The following is a 20,194-nucleotide window of genomic DNA, read 5'->3' as shown; positions in this document are numbered from 1 at the left end:
ACTTCCATTGTCGAAGTATCAATCTACGAAGAATAGTTCCTTGTTGACTCTTTATTTAGGCTATGTGTGCTCATTTCTCCCCCCCCCCCCCCCCCCCCCCTCCTCGCTGTTGGCTTTGTAGCCTGAAGGCCTGGAGCAGTCATTCTCCAGCACCACGCTCCTGGAGTCCGCTGACTCCGAGAGGCACCTTTCCAAAGAGCTCTCATTCACCTTCCCAGCAGACGTTGTCAGAGGCAGTGAGAGAGCCCACGTAACTGCATTTGGTATGTATAATAGTCAGGGATGGATTAACCCCCATGAGGGCCCCTGGGCCGGTCATTTTTTGCAGGGCCCCCATAGCGCGCGTGCGCGCAACATTTTTGTGTTTTTTCGTGTTTTTATCATGTTTTTGATCTAAATTTAACTAAGTCATTGGCCAATGAAGGTCCCCAGGAGCCCTTTTCAGGGCGTCAAACATAGTACTGCATGGTAGGGCATTAACCAAACGTGATTTTTGATAGTCGACTCGACTACCATCAAAATCGATTTATAGTCGATTAGTCGGCGGTAAAATATGATATTTATTCCATCCAATCAAGCATTAAAACATCGCGTTCTGAAACAGCCAGCGAGTGAAGCAAAACAGAGCCGGTGAATGCACTCAATGCAGGCCGTGTGGAATAGTACTAAGAGAGTGGCGACACCTATGGGCTATAGTTCCAAACATTGGAACTGTATCCCATTGAGATAGAATGAGCACTTCCGCATTCCATTGTTACAGTGGGAGTCAACGCGAGTGTCGCCACTCTTACTAGATTACGCTGAATGCCGCTCTGGTTGGCCGAAATTAGCTCAGCTGTTTCAAGTCAAAGTTGCAAGTCCACAATGACTCACGGATGGACGCGTTGTGAGCTTGTAGATCTGCTATTTTTGATGCGCAAGACCGTTCTACGGCATGTTACGTTGTTCACAATGTTTTGGAGTGGAGACTGAAGCGGGGAGGAGGCGAAGGAATGAACCTTGCAATGTTTTTCATACAACCATAAATGTTCAACAACAAGTTACAACAACAGTTCCTTTGGTTTTTAGAAGGAGCTACAAGCTAGGGGGAGGTTTGCTAGCTAGCAGGCTGCCAGGCTATGAATCAGATGATCAACTACTTAACTCTATCGCGAGTCTTTTGCGACTATTAGAACTATGCTCGTGCGGCATAGCTGTTTGTTTTTAATAATGCCACACGCGGCACGCCTGGACTTTTGTTGGATAAGCATGAAGAAACATGAAATCACGGCAAGAGCTACTGTAGTTTGACTGTCACCAAACTGGATAATATTGGGCAGAGCGAGGAGGAACTCCTGCTATACTTTACTGTACCGGATGACGACGACACGTCTCCAATCTAACTTGTTGAACAAACTACAGTAATAAACTCACCAATAGTAAAAGTATTTACACACTGCAGTTGTCCCCATTGATCTTATGAGCCTATGAGGCATATCGCATATGCTTTTCCCAAAGAAAATCTGTCTTGAATGCTGCTAGTGCCACCGCCGCCCACCGCACCTACACGAGTGAGGGTGACGGCACGAGTGAGGGTGACGGCAAAACCCACGTACAGTAGGCTTGTATATGATATGAAAACAATCAGCCAAGAATGGATTAGTACTGAAGTTGGCGAACTACCAACAAAACAACCGAGCTCACAGCTGCATGACTGCATGTCTGCTGTAGAAAAGCAAAAAAAAAAAAAAAAAAAAATCATAAAAAATATTAAAAATTAATATTAGCGAATAATCGGATGTCAATTAACAGTGTCGACTAGTGTTTTGCTAGTCGACTAGTCGACTATTCGATTATTATGTTAATGCCCTACTGCATGGTCCAATTTCCCAGAAGGGCCCCTGAGAGCCAAGGGCCCCTGGGCCACGGCCCCACTGGCCCAATGGCTAATTTGTCCCTGATAATAGTGGTGGAAAGTGACTAAGGGCAGATTCACACCGTCCGTTTGATTCAAACTGTTCCTGAATATGATTTCCTGGTCCCCGCTGACCATGATTCAATATTGGCCTTGATTCTTCCGCACCCGAGTACGAGTACACTTCATTCAACTGTATTCAATGCTTTCACATTGCAGCGAGTACACTTCAATCGGTCCCGAGACTACCTCCATGTGGTCCTGGGAACGGTTGGGTGATCCACTCCCGGGAGCGGTACGCCGCATTCACACTACTTTGCAGTCTATAATGTACAATAGCTGCTCTCTTACTGGTCCCGAGTACACACCCAGGACCATAGTGTGAATCTGCCCGAAGTACATTTTCATTATACTTACATTTTGAGGTACTTTTTACCTTACTTGAGGATTTCCATTTTCCTACTTCTATCTACTCCACTACATCTCAGCGGCAAATATTGTTCTTTTTACTCCGCTATAATTGTTTGGAAACTTTAGTAAATAAAAAATTTATAGCCCCTAAAACCTTCGATAAAAATAAAAATCAAAGGCGTTTTTGGAATCGGCCTCAGTCCTATAACTCTTAAGTACTTCTTCCACCACTGGTATGTAAACACGTGGACAAAAGCCCTGAGTCCTTGAGTCATGCACTGGCAGAGCTGCATTCCTTCACAAACCTATAGCACACATTCTTATCATTAAAGCAATTTCACTGTCTCTTGCTCTTTGATCACCCCAGGGTTTTGTTTTTGCCTTTTCCCTATAAAACACCAAGGCCATGGTCACACAATAATGGGAACCATCAGTGCCGATTAAACTGACGCAAGGCCTTCATAGTTTGAGCGTGTTCATATTTAACACGTGCAAAAATGGAAGAACAACGATATGATTACAAAAGCTATTTTTACGACGGACAGCTGTGTGATTATTTCCTTGCCCCCTCCTGACCGCTTCAGGCTGTAAAGTGTCTGTATGTTGTCACGTTAGCCAGGCTACTCTAGTGGCTTGTGTTTATCCTCTCTATAAACATGCCTCGTGTTTAAGTGGCAGTTGTTCTAAATATTGGAAAGTCTAGGTGATCAGATCTCCCATTTCTCCTTTCTGCACTTGGTTATGACAATGTCGAGTGAAAGTTCACACGTGGAGTTTGTGTCTTTGGTCTGACAGTTTCAGTCTTGGACACACATGACCCATATCTCACCAGGCCAGAGATCATTGAGTTTTTATTGGTTCTGATTGTGATTATCGATTCTGTTTCTTATCTATTAACTGTTTCTCTTCCCAAATGGTAAAAAAGTCAAATGTTTAGATGAAAATAATATATAATTGCGAATGCAGTGAGCACTAACTATGAGACCCTGCAGATCGTGTCTGTGTGTGTGTCTGTGTCTGTCCCGCTGTGACACCACCCGCCCGCCACCAGAGGGCGCAGCTGTAGCACGCACGCACACGCACACACACACACACGCACACGCACACGCACACACACACACACACACACACACACACACACGAGCTGCGTTCGCTTCCCGCGTTTGCGCGTCCTACTTGTATTATTTTAAGCGATAACTGAAGTAAATAGTATAGTATTTACTATTACTAGTACAACCTGTGTATATTCAAAGTACCTGAGCCAACACTAAAACTTTTAGAATTCCAGAATTCCACTTTTGGTACTTTAAGTATAATTTGATACCAATACTTTTGTACTTTTAGTCAAGTAAATTTGGCATTCCGGTCATTGCACCGGAATGCACTTTTACTTGACTTAACCCATTTTAGGCGGGGACCCATTTTGGTGTTAGCATCATGTTATGCTTTAGCTATTTAAAAATAGCAGATCTACAAGCTCATAGCGCGCCACCGAGTGGCGCGCTACGAGCTTGTAGGTCTGCTATTTTTGAAAAATCGAAGAACGACTGACATTTTTAGAATCTGATCTCAGGTCAGAATGGGTTAATCAGACCGGTGTGTGTCCATGTGGAAACCTCGTATGAATCTGATCTCAGGTCAGAATGGGATAAAGTAAATTTAAAACGTATAAAGTCAGTACTTTTTCCACCACTGCTTGGAACCTATAACTCCCATTACCCATACCCTACTCGTATCTCTTGTCTGGTGGTGTGGCTGGTGTGACTTTGGTTGATCCCTTGGTGATGCAGGTGACATCCTTGGACCATCCATCACGGGCCTGGACTCTCTGGTCCAGATGCCGTACGGCTGCGGGGAGCAGAACATGGTCCACTTTGCGCCAAACATCTACGTGCTGCAGTACCTCAATGCCACGAGACAAGCTGACCCTGAGATCGTTGCCAGAGCTACTTCCTTCATGATGAGCGGTAGGCGGATTTGGATTATAAGCCATATCTCATTCACGACGAGGTAGTTCATGATGGAAAGTAGGGCGATTGGGATTGAAGTGATAGTTCATCCCCAAAATGACCCCCCCCCCCCCCCCCCTATCGATTACTCATCCCATGGAGAATTGAATTCATGGATATGTATTTTGCTAAGCCAATAATTTCATGATCAGCTGTGTTTCCCTATGGAGACACAACTTGTCTCCTTTGTGTCTTAGTATATATATAGGGAGCACAGGGGGATGGAAACCTTGTATGTCCTAAAACTGTCGTTTTTGGTCATCAAATTATTCTTTTAGGAATGCGACAAAAGCAAAAGAATAATATCCATGGGGGGGAGTAATCGATATGCGGGGGAACAATTTGCTACCTCATTTGTAAATGAGAGTGATATGGATAGCTGCATGGTGGTCTTGATGTCACAGAAATCCACCATAAGGATTTTACCTTTTTTCTTTTGATTACCATGTGGATTTGACCACATAGTGTGAACTATATTACTGGCAAGTCTATACCACTCCAGTGCTGTACCCCATGTACTTCACTTGCATATGTATTTTTGCGCGTTATATCTAACCTTAACCCTTTTCTATGTCCCTTTAATGAAAACTACAAATGACGGAGCTTGCCCAAAAATGAGAATCTAACGTGCAATGAAGTACTCCCCATGTGGACATTGGACAACTGTATTGATATTCCTTGGCTGTGTCTTTAAACCAGGTTACGAACGGCAACTGTCCTACCAGAGAGAAGATGGTTCCTTCAGTGCCTTTGGGGACCATGACAAATCTGGAAGCACATGGTATGGAGCCTATACTGTATATCGTCTGTCGGGTGGAAACCTTGTATGTCCTAAACTTTTTTTGGATATAAAAAACGGTTATATTATATCTGCTTTTCATGCTCTGCAATCAACAGGGCTCTGCTGATTGCTCGACAGTAACAAAGTACATTTCTTTTACTAACATCGGTACTTTAACTCGAGTACAACATTTGACAGAGCAACGTTCATTAATATTTGGACCAGGAGTATCCATATTTTGACTCCAGTACTTTGCCCAGCACTGATCTACCTTCTGTTAATCTGTTCTGTGTCAGCGTTACAGTAGTTTTGACGGCAAACTTTGATTTAGTTTAGCCATTCATTAGCCTCGGTACCAGGCTTTAATTTTTGTTGGTGCAAAAATTGAAAGCCTGGAGGAACGCATTGGCCGCTCTGGTCTAAAAGTGGGAGTCAACCCTTCCGGGTGGGCGTCGCTCCAAATGATGTGACGTAGCGCTGCACTAGGGGGGAGAGGAGGGGCCGGGGGTGACGGACAGATCGATGAGATCCAATCAGGGCGTGCGCAAATCTCAGCCGCGACCCGCCCCTCTAGACCAGAAACCTAACACGTTAGCTCAGGCTAGCCATTCATTGAGTTTTAGTCATCGGAAATGTTTTAGTTTTAGTCTAGTTTTATTTTAGTATACTGTAGTTATTTGTTGACGAAATGGTCAATATATTTAGTCAGTTTTAGTCATTATAGCTTTGGTTTTAGCTATCGACGGTGAAAAAAGGTTTCATAGTTTTAGCAATAAGTAAATAAACACTGTTCTGTGTGTGTGTGTGTGTGTGTGTGTGTGTGTGTGTGTGTGTGTGTGTGTGTGTGTGTGCGTGTGCGTGCGTGCACGTGCGTGCACATGCTCTCTCTCTGTCCTTCGCAGGCTCTCTGCCTTCGTGCTGCGGTGCTTCCTCCAGGCTCGGGGCTTCATGGACGTGGACCAGAGAGTTGTGCAGAGGACGGCCGCCTGGCTGGGACGGCAGGACGAGGGTCCCGACGGATGCTTCGTGGAGCCGGGCAGGGTCATCCACACAGAGCTCCAGGGAGGTCTGGTGGACGGGCCCGTCTCCCTCACCGCCTACGTCCTGATGGCTCTGCTGGAAGACAAAGACCTCAAGGTGGTGCAAGAACACTGAGCCGTGAACTTGTGTGTTATTATGAACCTCTGCCAGTGAGACAAATTAGTTTTTAGTGGATGTTCTTTGTCATGTGCTTGAGAAGCGCCTGGACTACATTTGCACACACCACTACTGACGACTGTAAAGACGACTTTTGTGACGACCTAGTCCTGATTGGCTGCCTCCTAAGCCAATGGGAGTCTTACCCATAAAACCCATAGTCTGAACGGCATAAGAACCCATACTGAACACCGCAACGCGGAGTGAGTGGCAACAGAAGCTAATGTTATGAGCTAACTGGAGCTAGTGGAAAGCCATAACAAAACACAGTGAGTGAACCAACAAAATAACATTGGAAACTAACGAAAACGGGAGCTATACAAGAGCTTGTTGCACCTGGCAGTTATGACTGAGTAATTATTGTGTCAGTTGGTAAAATACATTTTTTTTATTTGATCATTCATTTTAGAGGACATGGTTGTGACGACGCCATTAATCGTTGTGTGATGATGTAATTACATAGAATACACAATTAAACTGACTGCCGTCTGGAGGATAACCCTGACCTCCCTATGAACATTGAAAATTATTTTAAAGGTTTTATGACATTCATTTTCATTTCTTTTTCTTTTTCTTTTTTCTTTTAGGTTTTATGACCTCAATTACACCCCAAAAACCTGAACTTTGAACATTCAGTGGATTTTCTGTGGTCTGAAGTTTTCTTTGGGGTTTTTTGGGGCCTTTTGAGCTACAATGAAAACAGGCAACACAGTGAAACAGTGACATCTGCTGGCAAATCCCATTGACATATATGGGATTTGCAGTAAGTGATGTCACTTACTGCCGGCAAATCAGAGCACCTGTTTGAGCCAGAACACCCCAGATCACAGAAAATCTACTGAATGTTAAAAGTTCATGTTTTTTGGGTGCAATTGAGATTAGAAAACAAGAACAATTCCAAAACCTTTTTTTAAATGTCACAATCCCTTTAAAGAATTGTGAGCTTAAAATCGATTATATTCACTACTTTAGTTTGCTGGACACTCTTGGTGCAACTAAGTAAGGTATTAAGAGAAGAGAAAAAACACATAAAAAGTAGACATATGATCAGGCCAAGTGTGGATACCGATACTGATACTTTACGTTATGAAGGAATCTCAAAGACGACCTCCTCATTAACATCCTCTCCCATTGTTTCCTATATACGCTCAGAGCCAGTATAGGAGCCAGGTGGCTGCAGCGCTCACTTTCCTGGAGACCAGGCTGGCCTTGGGAATCTCAAGCAACTACAGCCTGTGTCTTGTCAGCTACAGCCTGGCACTGGCCAACAGCGACAGTGCAGAGAGCGCACTCCAGCAACTCATGGCACGAGCAGAGATGAGAGGTACCTGTACCATGTTGGAGCAGAAGTTGCAAAAGTTCATCAAACAAATTGAGTTAAAACATTTTACAAATGTTTTAATATAGTCATAATTTAAGGAAATAATCGGTTCATAACTAAAAAACTAAATATCTCTTTGTGTTTCTGGTAATATTATTGTTCGCTCATTTTGTATATGTCCATGGAAAACAACAAAGTGACAAAAATGTCCACCAACAACTAGGGATGCACCGATCCGGCTTTTTGGCATTCGATACCGATTTCGATACATGGGGGTCCAGTATCTGCCGATACAGAGTACCGATCCGATACCCCCCACAAAGAAACTTAATAACCTATTAAGCTGTATGCCTCACTGTGTGGAGTCTGGAATCATTATTTTGTGTAAGGCAACATCAAGGCTTGACTTAAACATTACTTTCCCAACTTTGTAAAACAAAATGTAACAAACACAGATATAAATGCACTGAATTATTTATTAAATAACTGTGCAACAATTAGACCAGGTTAATGTGTGCGCAGGCTAGCCTGGCTGCATTCCACATGTTATACTGTCAATACTACACTGCTGTGTCACAGAGGAGGTAGAGTTGTTTTCATACTGTAATTACACATAATTATCGGATCGGATCGGATAATGGATCGGCCACCGATCCGTAACAACAACAAGCCAACATGACGATGACCCAGTGTTGATTGTGACAGCAAATTTTGATTTTAGTCATCTGAATTGTTTTATTGTTAGTCTAGTTTTAGTCAACCAAGTGTAATAATATTTTAGTCGACTGAATCTACAGTTGATTTTTTTCGATTTAACCGTCTTCCTGCCATTGCCGAAGCCCTTCGGCAATTGAAGCATTAATTTGATATTAACGCTTGCTGCCATTGCCGAAGCCCTTCGGCAATTGCGCTTTTATAGTGCATATGATTGATCAAGCCATAATGCTACTCACGTTAGCCGGTTAGCTAGCAGTGTTGTTAGCACTGCACTGGATCGTTCATATTAATTCACCGTCGCCATAAGAATCCATTCTATCCGTTTCTTTCAATCGCCTGTATCTCCTATTCCTTGTCCCAGATGGCATTTTTGGTCAAAACAGCGTTTCTTTGACGGCACGAGCCGACGTTGTGGAGTGCTAAAATGTACCGGCATTGATTCGATCATGTAAACAAAGGTTGTCTTGGCAACGTAAAGCTGGCAGGGATAAGCTCACTTCCGGTTGAGGCAAAATGTGGCTTTTCAAAATAAGAGCTCAAATTAAAAAAATGCTGGCATGAATTAGGTCCTAATTTCTCAATAAATGGCAGCAGTAAAAGGGTTAAATGTGTTTTGGCAGGCCTTGATCTGCTTGTATACCTGCTATTTTCAGCATGAAACCAAACATACAATTTCTTGTCTTTTAGTTCTACTGGATCTCTTGTCCACTAGTCCCTCCATAACATTTTAGTCTAGTTTTTATTTGTTGACGAAATTGTCAATATATTAAGTCATAGTTTTAGTCTTCATAGGTTAGTTCTTATTTCGTTTTTATTCAGTATTCCTTGGTGAAAAAAGGTACCGGTAGTCAACAAATATTTCCCCTCATAGTTTCTAAGTAGACGAAATCAACACTGCGATGATGACCCCCCCCCCCCCCCTAATCTCTCCTTAGACGGTGTACCATTCTGGGGCTCGGCAGACACAGGGCTGACGCCGTCATGGCAGCCGAGGTCCACCAGCCTGGAGATGGCTGCATACGTTCATCTGGCTCTCTACAAGCTGGGCCAGCACGAGCAGGGCCTCCCTCTGGCCAGGTGGCTGAGCCAGCAACGCAACCACCTGGGAGGATATGCGTCCACGCAGGTCAGCGCTCTAGCCCACGAGGTCACAGGCACGTGCACACATAGCACACCTAACCACACCAGAGGGTCGCCATGCAACTCCTTGCAACATGCAACTACTTGCAACCATTATTCCCAAAGAGACAGGTCAAGCTGTCCTTCTCACCCATTGAGATGCATGTTAAATGACGGGATTTCTCCATATAAATAATGGATCATTGCAGAAGCAAAACCTTCAAAATGTCTTCTAAATCTAGTCAATCAGGCCTGCAGTAGGCTATGCACTGGGCAAATGTGCATGACATTATTTAAATAAACTAGAAATATGAGGAAATGACAGAGGGATAAATCAACTTTTAACGACCGCCTGACAGGAGTTTTCATGTTGCACGGTAAGACTACAGTCATTAGTATTATTGCCATCACCTGGGTGGGTCAGTCGTGTAACTTTCCTGACGTTAAGCTGTGTAAATGTTCAACAACACAGCCATGCAAAATAACATTGACAGCTACAGTATGAGGTGGCGAAAGCTTGACCTGCATAGCAACAGTTGCTAAACTATTTGGATTAACATTGGACAATCACTTTTGGGGTGGGATTTAGCGAAGGGCTAATTGCTCCATGTTGTATGACGCATCTCCAGTAGATAAAGAGTGTGCGGTCTCGCCCCAAAAATAGCTGATATACAAGCTCTCAACGCAGTGTGACACGTTGTGAGCTTGTAGATCTGCTACTTTCGTTTTCTTTTTGTCCAAAAGTGCCCTTTTAGGGACTATCTGTCTAAGGCCCCTTTTCCACTATGGCAGGGTACCCCAATAGGCGGCCCGCGGGCCATTTGCGGCCCACAGAGCGCCCCCTTGTGGCCCATGAAAGAATTTCAAAAAAAAAAAAAAAAAAAAAAAAATCTTTTTTTTCTTCTTTTAAGGGTCCCAGATATAAATGGCATTAAATGGGGGTCAGTAGCCTATGCATGTCAAACTGATCATCCTTTTCAAATGGGGTCTTGCCCTGAAAATGAATTTTCAGGGCAAGACCTCGACCTCGTGCGTGCAGACTCGGCCCCCAGCCTGGTACGCTAGTCAAAATATGGCCCTTGAAGAAAATTAATTGGGGAACCCTGCACTATGGGGTGGAACCAGAACCAGAACCAGAACTTTCCAGGACCCAGAACTACCAAGAACCATGTGTAGTTCCAGAACCAAGTTCTGCTTCCGTTTCCATATAACCAGAACCCAGAACCTGTTAAGTCTGCCCCCCCCCCCCTATTCCCCCACTGCTGAGTAGCTTGGCCGGCAGGCCCCCCCCCCCCCCCCTTGGCACGGCCGGGGGGGTCCCGGAATACAGAGATATTCATGTTTAAATAATGACTGGTTATTATTCAACAGTGGTGGAAAGTAGCTATGTATATAGTATTCTACTTAAATACATTTCGGCCATTTGAAAATAGACAAACTACAAGCTCGATGAGACACGTGAGCTTGTAGATTGTCTATTTTCAAATTTATTTGCTTTATTGTACTTTTTTAAACCAATAATATGAACATATTTTTATATGCCACATGTGCCACAGCTATGGCAGCCACATGCCACAGCTGTCACATATATTTCTTATACATAATAGATATACTGTATATGCACATACTGTAGTTTATATGAACATGGATATATGCAGAATACATTATATATAGGCTATATTTGCCGATATGGATTTCCTTTCCATGTGGGGAGTGGGACAACAGTAAAACACCCGTTTTAAATGCATTCGACCAGTTGTTCTTTACCTGTCTACAATATTTTGCTTAAACTGCAAGAGAAAAATATATCTCATATGGGCTATAGCTCATATGATGATAAATGATAACCCACCTTTTGAATATAGCATTTAACATTGTGTGGGTTGCAAATATAGTGCCTCTTGAGCAGATTGAGCAAATTGTGCCATAACATCCAGTCCAGTTGTAATGTCAATATCAAGAAATGTGCAAATACAAATAATTTAACCGTTGTGCTAGTTGAATTTAATTCTTCCAATGTGTAGTATTGTGTACTGTATTGTACTGTATTGTAGCACATTTCTAGTAATGATATGCCTAATGCCTTGCCCTGAAAAAGAAAGAAAATTCTGTTCTGGCAATTTAGAATAGATTATATGGCGCTCTCGCGCGCGAGCACACGCACGCAAACACATACACGCACGCAAACGCAAACACATACACACACACACACACACATCTGCAGTTAGCCTAGCTGTTAGCTGTAGTATAGAACAACAACTGCAAGCAAACAACTCGTCGCGACAGCTTTATGGCTCTCTCTCTCTCTCTCCCTCACGCACACACAAGCTCTGTCTCTCCCTCTCTCGTGGCCATAGTGTTTCTGTGTGCTTTTCCAGGTTATTTTTCTGTGTGTCCGCTGTCGCTGTGTCGCACTTAGGAGTTTAAAATGTGCGCTGTTGTGTTGTGTGCGCTTCTCCTCGCTCCGGTCTCCTCAGATGCTCAGAGTGCTGTCACCTCAGCTCGACCAATCGAGAGCAGCAGCGCTGCTGGCCCCGCCCATAGGTTCCCAGAACTCAGCGTTAGTACTACCTCAAAAGCAGGGCCGAAAAAAGGTTCTGAGAACCTGGTCTGAAACCGTGCCGTACCGCGTTGTGCGCTGTGGAAACAAACCCAGAACTAAAAAAAATAGGTTCAGGTTCTGGATAGTTCTGGTTCCACCCCATAGTGGAAAAGGGGCCTAACACTCTGCACGCTGCGAGGTGCAACTATGGGCGTTCATTTAAACATTGACAAAGTGCCGATGCACACTAAACAGGTTGACGACGATAGGCGTGTAGGACAAAGGGCTGGTCCAAATGCAAACAAAAACAAGGACCAATGTCTAAGGACTAAAATTACGTTTGATTGACGTTAAATTAATGTATTTGCAAGTCCTAGTCAGTGTGCGGGACCTTTTTCATTATTTGACAAATGGAACCAATTCAACCAAATGGACCCTTATGGGTCCTGGTTTCATTTCTACACTCTTGGAGTTACAGACCCATAAGGTTCCATTTCCTATGCATTGCCATCCATGCGATAGTCCAACACTTGGGGCAAGGTTGGGGTATTTCAAACATCGTGGCACACGGACCGAATCAAACGATATCAATCGTTATATGCATCCGTACAAAATCCTTAGAAACCCCCAAGTGTAAACATACACAAAGGATGGAATCGGGTATCAGGAAGGTGGCATGCAGCCAACAACATGCTGCTTGAACAGAATAAAAATACATAATTTAAAAGAGACCCCTATATCCTCTCCCCGTGCAGGACACAGTGTTGGCTCTGCAGGCTCTGTCCCAGTTCGCCGCCCACGTCAGCGCTGACGGTAACACGGACATGACGGTCGAGGTGATGCGCACGGAACCTCCCGGAGCCACCGTGGACACCTTCCACATCCACCGCACCAATGCTCTGCTGCACCAGAGCCAACAGGTACAGTATATAAACCCTGTTAACACATTCTGACCTGAGATCAGATTCATACAAGGTTTCCACTGGACACACACTGGTCTGATTAACCTATTCTGACCTGAGATCAGATTCTAAAAATGTCAGTCGTTCTTCGATTTTTCAAAAATAGCAGACCTACAAGCTCGTATCGCGCCACTCGGTGGCGCGATATGAGCTTGTAGATCTGCTATTTTTCAATAGCTAAAGCATAACATGATGCCGACACCAAAATGGGTGCCCGGTCAGAATGGGTTAACCTTCCACATCCACAGCACCAATGCTCTGCTGCACCAGAACAGATTGATTTAATTTGATTCAGCACGGTATAAAAACAATACAATAAAAGATACAAAGATATAGAAAAGGGAACGTGCTAGGGTGAGGCAAGAAGCCCAAGGGGCTTATAAGAGCCCTTATAAGATCCTTGTAAGATACAATAGAACATTTTGAACATGATTGTCAACAAGTATAGTATCAAAATACATGAATCCAGTATAACATGCAAACAACATACAAAGTAAAGTAAATGATCTGAAAATAGCAGATCTACAAGCTCACAACGCTCACATTGAATTAGGCCACATACAGTAACTCTGAGAGTGTAAGAATTGAACCAAATGATGGACCCTTACAGGTCCACTTGGTTCCATGTGTACACTCTCTGAGTTAAAGGCAGAGTTAGTGTCGAAGTGTCCTTGAGCAAGACACTGAACTCCTAATTGCTCCCGATATGCAGGTTGGTGCCTTGCATGGTTTCCTCCGCCATGGGCAGGTGCACCTTGGATAAAGGCGATATATAGATGCACCATGTACTATTTACCCACCTGTGTCCTCCTAACTATCAATAATGTGGCTGGCTGCGGACCCCCTGAATTCAGTGGTTCCCAAAGTGGGGTCCGGGGACCCCCAGGGGTCCGTGAGGGAGTTCCAGGGCGTCCCCAGCTAAATGATATATAGTTTTGAACCAACATGGACCCTTATGCGTCTGTAACTCTGAGAGTGTAGAAAATGGACCCGTTAGAGTAGACTACCGGTAATGCATGTCAAACTGGGGGTCCTTAAAGGGACACTTCACCCTTTTTGCAAAAACATATATGTTAATGACGTTTAGAAGCTTTAGAACACTTTCCTGGGGGTCTTTATGTGTGTAATATGTGGTTTTAGATATTTTAGATTGTAGCAGTGAGCACAGTGTCTCTGATGTCATGGACACTGGTCTCACTACCTTCCTGGACTACAATTCCCATAATTATTTGGTGCACTGCTCCTCCTTGTGGATAGGGGGAGAGCTGTCTTACTGAGACAACATGTAGTCCAGGAAGGAAGTGAGCCCAGTGTCCATGACATCAGAGACACTGGGCTCACTGATACAATCTAAAATATCTAAAACCACATATTACACACATAAAGACCCCCAGGAAAGTGTTCTAAAGCTTCTAAACATATATGTTTTTGCAAAAAGGGTGAAGTGTCCCTTTAAACGGGTTGAGAATCGCTGCTAGAGCCATACAAATCTTCTCTTATGGGGGTCCCTGGCGTATCTCTTCAAATGGGGGTCCGCGGGCTAAGAGTGTCAACATTGTCTGTCCTGATGAAGGTCGAATAGACCGAAACGTTGACCAATAAAGAGCAACATTTTTGGCAAGTTTCTGGCAGTGTGTGGGACCCTTCTTTGTTTTTCAAAGATAACCTTTTTGGTGGTCCTTGACATGTGCACCCTTTATCAGTCTTCTTATTGGTCCCTGACTGACTAACCAGCATGCTCTTTCTGCCTTGTTCCGCCCTGGTTCCGCCTTGTTTATGTTGAATTTGCTAAAACATAATTTTTGGAAGAAAAACAAACATGATATGCCGAGTCACCATACTGCACCTGTGATGTTTCTTTTTACTGACACCAAGTTTAAAATAAGAATTGAATGCACAGAATATCAATGCAAAGCAACAGAAAAACATTATTTCAATGGTAGTGGATGGAGAGAGAGGATTTTTGTCCAACCACGAAATGGTAACCAATGGGTGAGAGGGGCACAACCACAGGCGGGACTTGACAAAGGGTGAATTGAAACAATGAAAACTAGATAAAGTGCCAATCGGCACAGGTCTCCACCAGGATTCTTCCTCAGCCTAGTGGGAATATGCGTGCACAGTTTCATCGCAATCGGACGCTGCGTTGAGGAGTTGTGGCGATTTGTACAAAGCGGGCTACTCCTGAAAACTGTAGGAGGCAATCGTGGCCAATCAGGATGGAATATGAGAAATCAAACAAACCTGTCTTGATCAAATGACTATGGAGATCATGTGTACCGATTTGCGTGAAATTTGGATAAAATGTGAAGGAGTAATAATAGAAAATGTGTTTTACATATGTCGGCCTCCTGGTGGCGCTATAAAGAGCAGATGTGAAAAATTCCAGGCAAAGGTTTTTCCTTGGCCTCTAGGGAGTTGGCATACAAAGTTATCCACAGATCCGTGCAGTTAGAGGTAAAAACACTTTTGGGCCAGTTATAGCGCCACCTTGAGGCTGAGTTGAAATTGTTCATGTGGCATTTCGTCCTCGGCCTAGTGGGAATGTGGGTGCACAATTTCACGGAAATCACGCGATGTGTTCATGATTTGCAGCATTTTGTTTGAAACTGAGCACTCCTGTGCATTTTGGAAGCCAATCTTAACCAATCAGGATGGAGTCTGAGAAATCTGAAAGACCGGTTTGGTTGAATGGCTCTAGAGAGACTGTGTACCAATTTGCGTGATGTTTGGACACAATCTGTAGGTGTACTGTGGCCTCCTGGTGGCGCTATAACAGGCCGTTCTGGAAAGTTTGGGGCAGAGGTTCATGGTTGGCATCCAGGGAGTGTGTGTGCAAAATTTGGCATCGACCGGGTTAACGGTGGCCGAGATTAGCTGCTCACGGACGGACGGACGGACACACGGACGGACGGACACACGGACGGATGGACACACGGACGGACGGAGTGCAAAACATACTCTCCCCCATGCCTTCGGCTGGTGGAGACAACAATAATTACAACTCCCCTTTGATTGATTGATTGTTTGGTATATGTGGTACAATAAGACATTAGCTGCAGGATATCACAAAAAAGGTCCTGCAGACTTGTTTCCATTGTGGTCCTATGTTGTAAATTCATTCAGTGGTGGAAAAAGTACTCAAATGTTTTACTTAAGTAAAATAATCAATACTGCAATGTAGATGTACTTTACTTACTACCCGTATTCAAAATGTAAATGTACTCATATTGCACTTATTTCACAAGTTCAACATTTGTACAAAATCCTTTAAAAATAGCCGATTTACAAGCTCACAATGCGTCACATCGCAACACATTGTGAGTTTGTAGATCTGCTATTTTCAAAAGGCTATATACATTATACAGTATATACAGTAGGGTTGAAGTGGTTAATAAATTAAAATCTCCAAAGTCATTCCGTTGCTCTCCCCAGGTTGGCAGAAGAAGTGTAGTGCCCAGGATTACATTAGATAATTGACACTGGGTGAACAAAAAAATGGGTTGCAAAATCGTGGGATAAAAATTATAGAGTAAAAGATAAAAATGGTAAATGGTAAATGTAATGTAATGTAAATGTAATTCGCAGCAGTTTGTTGATTGTGTTGTGGTATAGTGTATATGCAATACGCATACGTTTCATTATATATTCCACTGTTTGTAGCTTACATATGATTCTTGATGACAATTATTTAGGTATTTGATGTATTTCCATGTTTTGTTCTTGCTTACTATAAACCGCTCTGGATTATAAAGAGCGTCTGCTAAATGCCTACATTGTAAATTGTCACCTTTCAGATCGAAACGAACGGCTCAGAGTTGCACCTCCAAGTGACCACAGAGGGCCAGGGCTTCGCCCTGTTTCAGGTAACGTACACAGCTGCCTGCCGATGTATCAGATGTGTGAGTAGGTGGAGATGCCCACTTTTTGATAATTGACGATCATTCGGCGAAAATAGCAGATCCACAAGCTCACAACGCATTGCAACGCAACACATTTGTGATTTAAGTAGTTAAACACTTGACCACAGACAGGCTCTCACAGACTCTTTCTCTCCCCCCCTCCACCCTGCTCGTCGTCCTCTCCCAGCTCCATGTGTTTTATAATGTAGACATAAGAGGGCTGGCGAGACCTCTAGGGGCGAGACACAGAAGAGTCGCCCACCACCAGGACGAGGCCTTCAACCTGCACGTGGACCTGGACGACCACCATGATCCCCTCGGTGCCCCAGATCTGAACATCTGCACCAGGTGAGAGCTTCCACTTTGGTGTTGATTGAGACAGCAAATTGATTTAGATTTATATGTATATATATAATATATATATGTATGTCCAAAACGGTTACTTTTTCAAATTTAACAACCACAAAAGTAGCAGATCCACAAGCTCAAAACGTGTCGTTTTGCACCTTTTGCTGCTTTTGTGTGACGCAGTAGTATGACAAAACGTTATGCCCAACAGTGACGATAGTATACTCTCGTGGTGTGAAGCTAAAAGTCAGTAATGTTCCCGTGCATGCAGTCTGTCGAGGAGCCATCAGGGCGTGAACCAGACAGGCATGGCGCTCATGGAGGTGGGACTGCTCAGTGGCTTCACCGTGGCCCCAGATGGAGTCCACACCAACGATGTCGTCAGGAAGGTGGAGATGCTGCCGGGGAAAGTCATCCTCTATTTAGATTCTGTAAGTAAACATGCACACCATGGTCATTTCTGACACCTAACAAAGAACCAGTTATTAAGTTTATATTAATAACAAGTAAGCCTTACAGAGCCATGAGGCCCATAGAGCAAGAGTCTATCTCCTGTTTCTGTAGCGTGAGGCAGCTTGATGTACAAGTACACCCACTGGACATGATGCTAGTATGTCGCAGGGAGTTACCCTAAATCCAACCCTTGATGCTGAGTGCCGAGCAGGGAGGCACTGGGTCCATTTTTCAGAGTCTCGAAACACTGCAACCTTCCAGTCTCAGGGGCCAGGGCGGACACTCAAACAACAAGGCCACTGAGCTGGTTATATATACCTTTGTTATATTAATAACAAAGGTAAGATGAATTGTGACTATCTGGGGAGAAAAACAGGTGCTTTGCATGGTTCCCTCTGCATTGGCGTGCGAATGGGTGAATGTGAAATGCATTAAGTGCTTTGGAGAACGGTGCTATATGCAGTTTATGTTTACGCTTTAGTCTGGCTGTCATTCAACACATTTTGACTGTGCTTTTCAGGTGACAACCACAGAGATGTGCATAAAAATCCACCTGGTTCAGGAATACAAGGTGGCAAAAGTCATGGATGCCAATGTTGTCATCTATGATTATTACGAGACATGTAAGAAACCGCTCTCACAACCACCATCATAGCACCATTACTACATTAAACCACTCTCAGTCTCACAACCATCATCATAATGTCTACTGCTGTTTACCACCATTACTACATTAAACCACTCTCAGTCTCACAACCACCATCATAATGTCTACTGCTGTTTACCACTATTGCTGCAGTACTGGAACACTGCTGTTCCTGCTTTTAACCACCCTAAACCTGTACGTGCCTGTCGGCCACCAGCCTACTTGGGAACGATGTAGCTCTGGTCCATAGCTCTAATGCGTTGCATTTAGAGCTATGTTACTCTCGACTTCCGCCGCTCGCATGAATGCAGACCAGCGTCTCGTCTTTAGCGTAAATAAAAAATAATGTTTTTGCTACACACAAAACAAAGACGGGTTGTGTCATTAGAAAGCCTACTTTCCTTAGTGGGAGCTCTCTGAGCCCCCACCACACGTATAAAATGGTACTTTTTGGCCAAAAGGGGATTTTTTTTTCACCAGAGGAAAAATATTCTCTATGAGGCAATTATCTGGGCAATATCGATAGAAGGCGCAGTGGAGTAACTAAAAGTATTTTTTTCCGGTGGAAACTAAATCCCCTTTCAATCCAGCGATGAAAATAATGAGCTCTTCACCCCTCTCTCTCTCTCTCTCCCTCTCTCCCTCCCTCTCTCCCTCCCTCTCTCCCCTCCCTCTCTCTCTCCCTCTCTCTCTCTCTCTCTCTCTCTCTCTCTCTCTTCTCTCTCTCTCTCTCTCTCTCTCTCTCTCTCTCTCTCTCTCTCTCTCTCTCCCTCTCTCTCCCTCTCAGCACGGAGGACGGTGAGGTCGTACACGTCTATGTGGCGACACAACGCGTCCACCTGCTGGTTCTGCGGGAACGACTGTCACCAGTGCCAAGCGTCATCACAGCAGGCACACAGCATTCTGGTCGCTGCAGCACCGGCCAGCTGTCGCCACCTAGTGGTCAGTCTATTGAGTGCTCTGCTGCTCCTCCTTGTCTTTACTAGGGTGTAAATCAGTGACAGTCCGGGCAGTGGTGGAAAAAAAGTACTTTAATGTTTTACTTAAGTAAAAAGAATAAATACTGCAATATAGAAATACTCTGTTACAAGTAAAAGTCCGCTGTTCGAAATGTACTTGAGTAAAAGTACAAAAGTATTGGCTTGAAAATGTATTTAAAATACCAAAAGTAAATGCACTCATATTGCAGAATGTCCCATTTTATATGTATTAAAATATTTTGAAAATAGCAGACCTACAAGCTATGCCCGAAATGTATATAACGTATATGCTGTATGTTTTATAATAATAATACAAATCTCTAAAGTAACTAGTAACGTAAAGTTTTCAAATAAATGTAGTAATGAAATATTTGATTCTGAGATGTAGTGGAGTAGAAGTAAATGTACTGGAAATTGGAAATACTCAAGTAAAGTATACTCAAATAACTCAAAATTGTACTTAAGTGAATGTCTTTAGTCTTTTTCCACCACTGGTCCCTGGAGACGACCTGCAGGAGGGGTCCCTGAGGGGGTTCCAGGGGGTCCCTGAGGGGGTTCCAGGGGGTCCCTGAGGGGGTTCCAGGGGGTCCCTGAGGGGGTTCCAGGGGGTCATTCATACTGGTCCCTGGAGAGACGACCTGCAGGAGAGGGGTCCCTTTCCAGGGGGGTCATTCATAACAATCAGTTGAACAACGTTAACACAATGTATGCCACACCCGCGAAATCCCGGGTTTATTGCTTAAACCCTCTTTTGCCAAACCGGGAAATCTCGGGTTTCTTTAACTCCTTCAGTGCCACCTAGTGGTCACCAGTTTTAGTGCTGAGTGCCAGACCTCCCATTATAAAAAAAGGGGGCTTTTAAAAAAAATAAAATAAAAAAAACATTGTAAAAAAAAAAAAAAAAAGATTATT

At 43.8% G+C, this 20,194-nt stretch overlaps 1 protein-coding gene across 1 annotated transcript in view; it reads left to right on the top strand.

Annotated features, from left to right (window-relative positions):
- Positions 1–19,724, top strand: part of cd109 (CD109 molecule) — a gene marked incomplete at its 5' end in the record, with an annotated part of 46,301 nt that extends 26,577 nt beyond the window's left edge. Inside the window, 12 exons of the mRNA XM_083790645.1 lie at positions 122–263; positions 4,096–4,272; positions 5,014–5,095; positions 5,998–6,232; positions 7,445–7,616; positions 9,266–9,456; positions 12,747–12,911; positions 16,751–16,819; positions 17,043–17,203; positions 17,475–17,634; positions 18,177–18,279; positions 19,090–19,724. Of these exons, the coding sequence (XP_083646771.1) occupies positions 122–263; positions 4,096–4,272; positions 5,014–5,095; positions 5,998–6,232; positions 7,445–7,616; positions 9,266–9,456; positions 12,747–12,911; positions 16,751–16,819; positions 17,043–17,203; positions 17,475–17,634; positions 18,177–18,279; positions 19,090–19,295 (1,863 nt within the window). The 3' untranslated portion in view covers positions 19,296–19,724. The remainder of the gene's footprint in view (positions 1–121; positions 264–4,095; positions 4,273–5,013; positions 5,096–5,997; positions 6,233–7,444; positions 7,617–9,265; positions 9,457–12,746; positions 12,912–16,750; positions 16,820–17,042; positions 17,204–17,474; positions 17,635–18,176; positions 18,280–19,089) is intronic.
- Between the last annotated feature and the right edge of the window lie 470 nt (positions 19,725–20,194).

This window comes from Protomyctophum parallelum (assembly GCF_964188405.1).
Source record: "Protomyctophum parallelum genome assembly, chromosome: 19".
NCBI lineage: Eukaryota > Metazoa > Chordata > Actinopteri > Myctophiformes > Myctophidae > Protomyctophum > Protomyctophum parallelum.
This window is presented reverse-complemented; position numbering and strand designations above follow the sequence as displayed.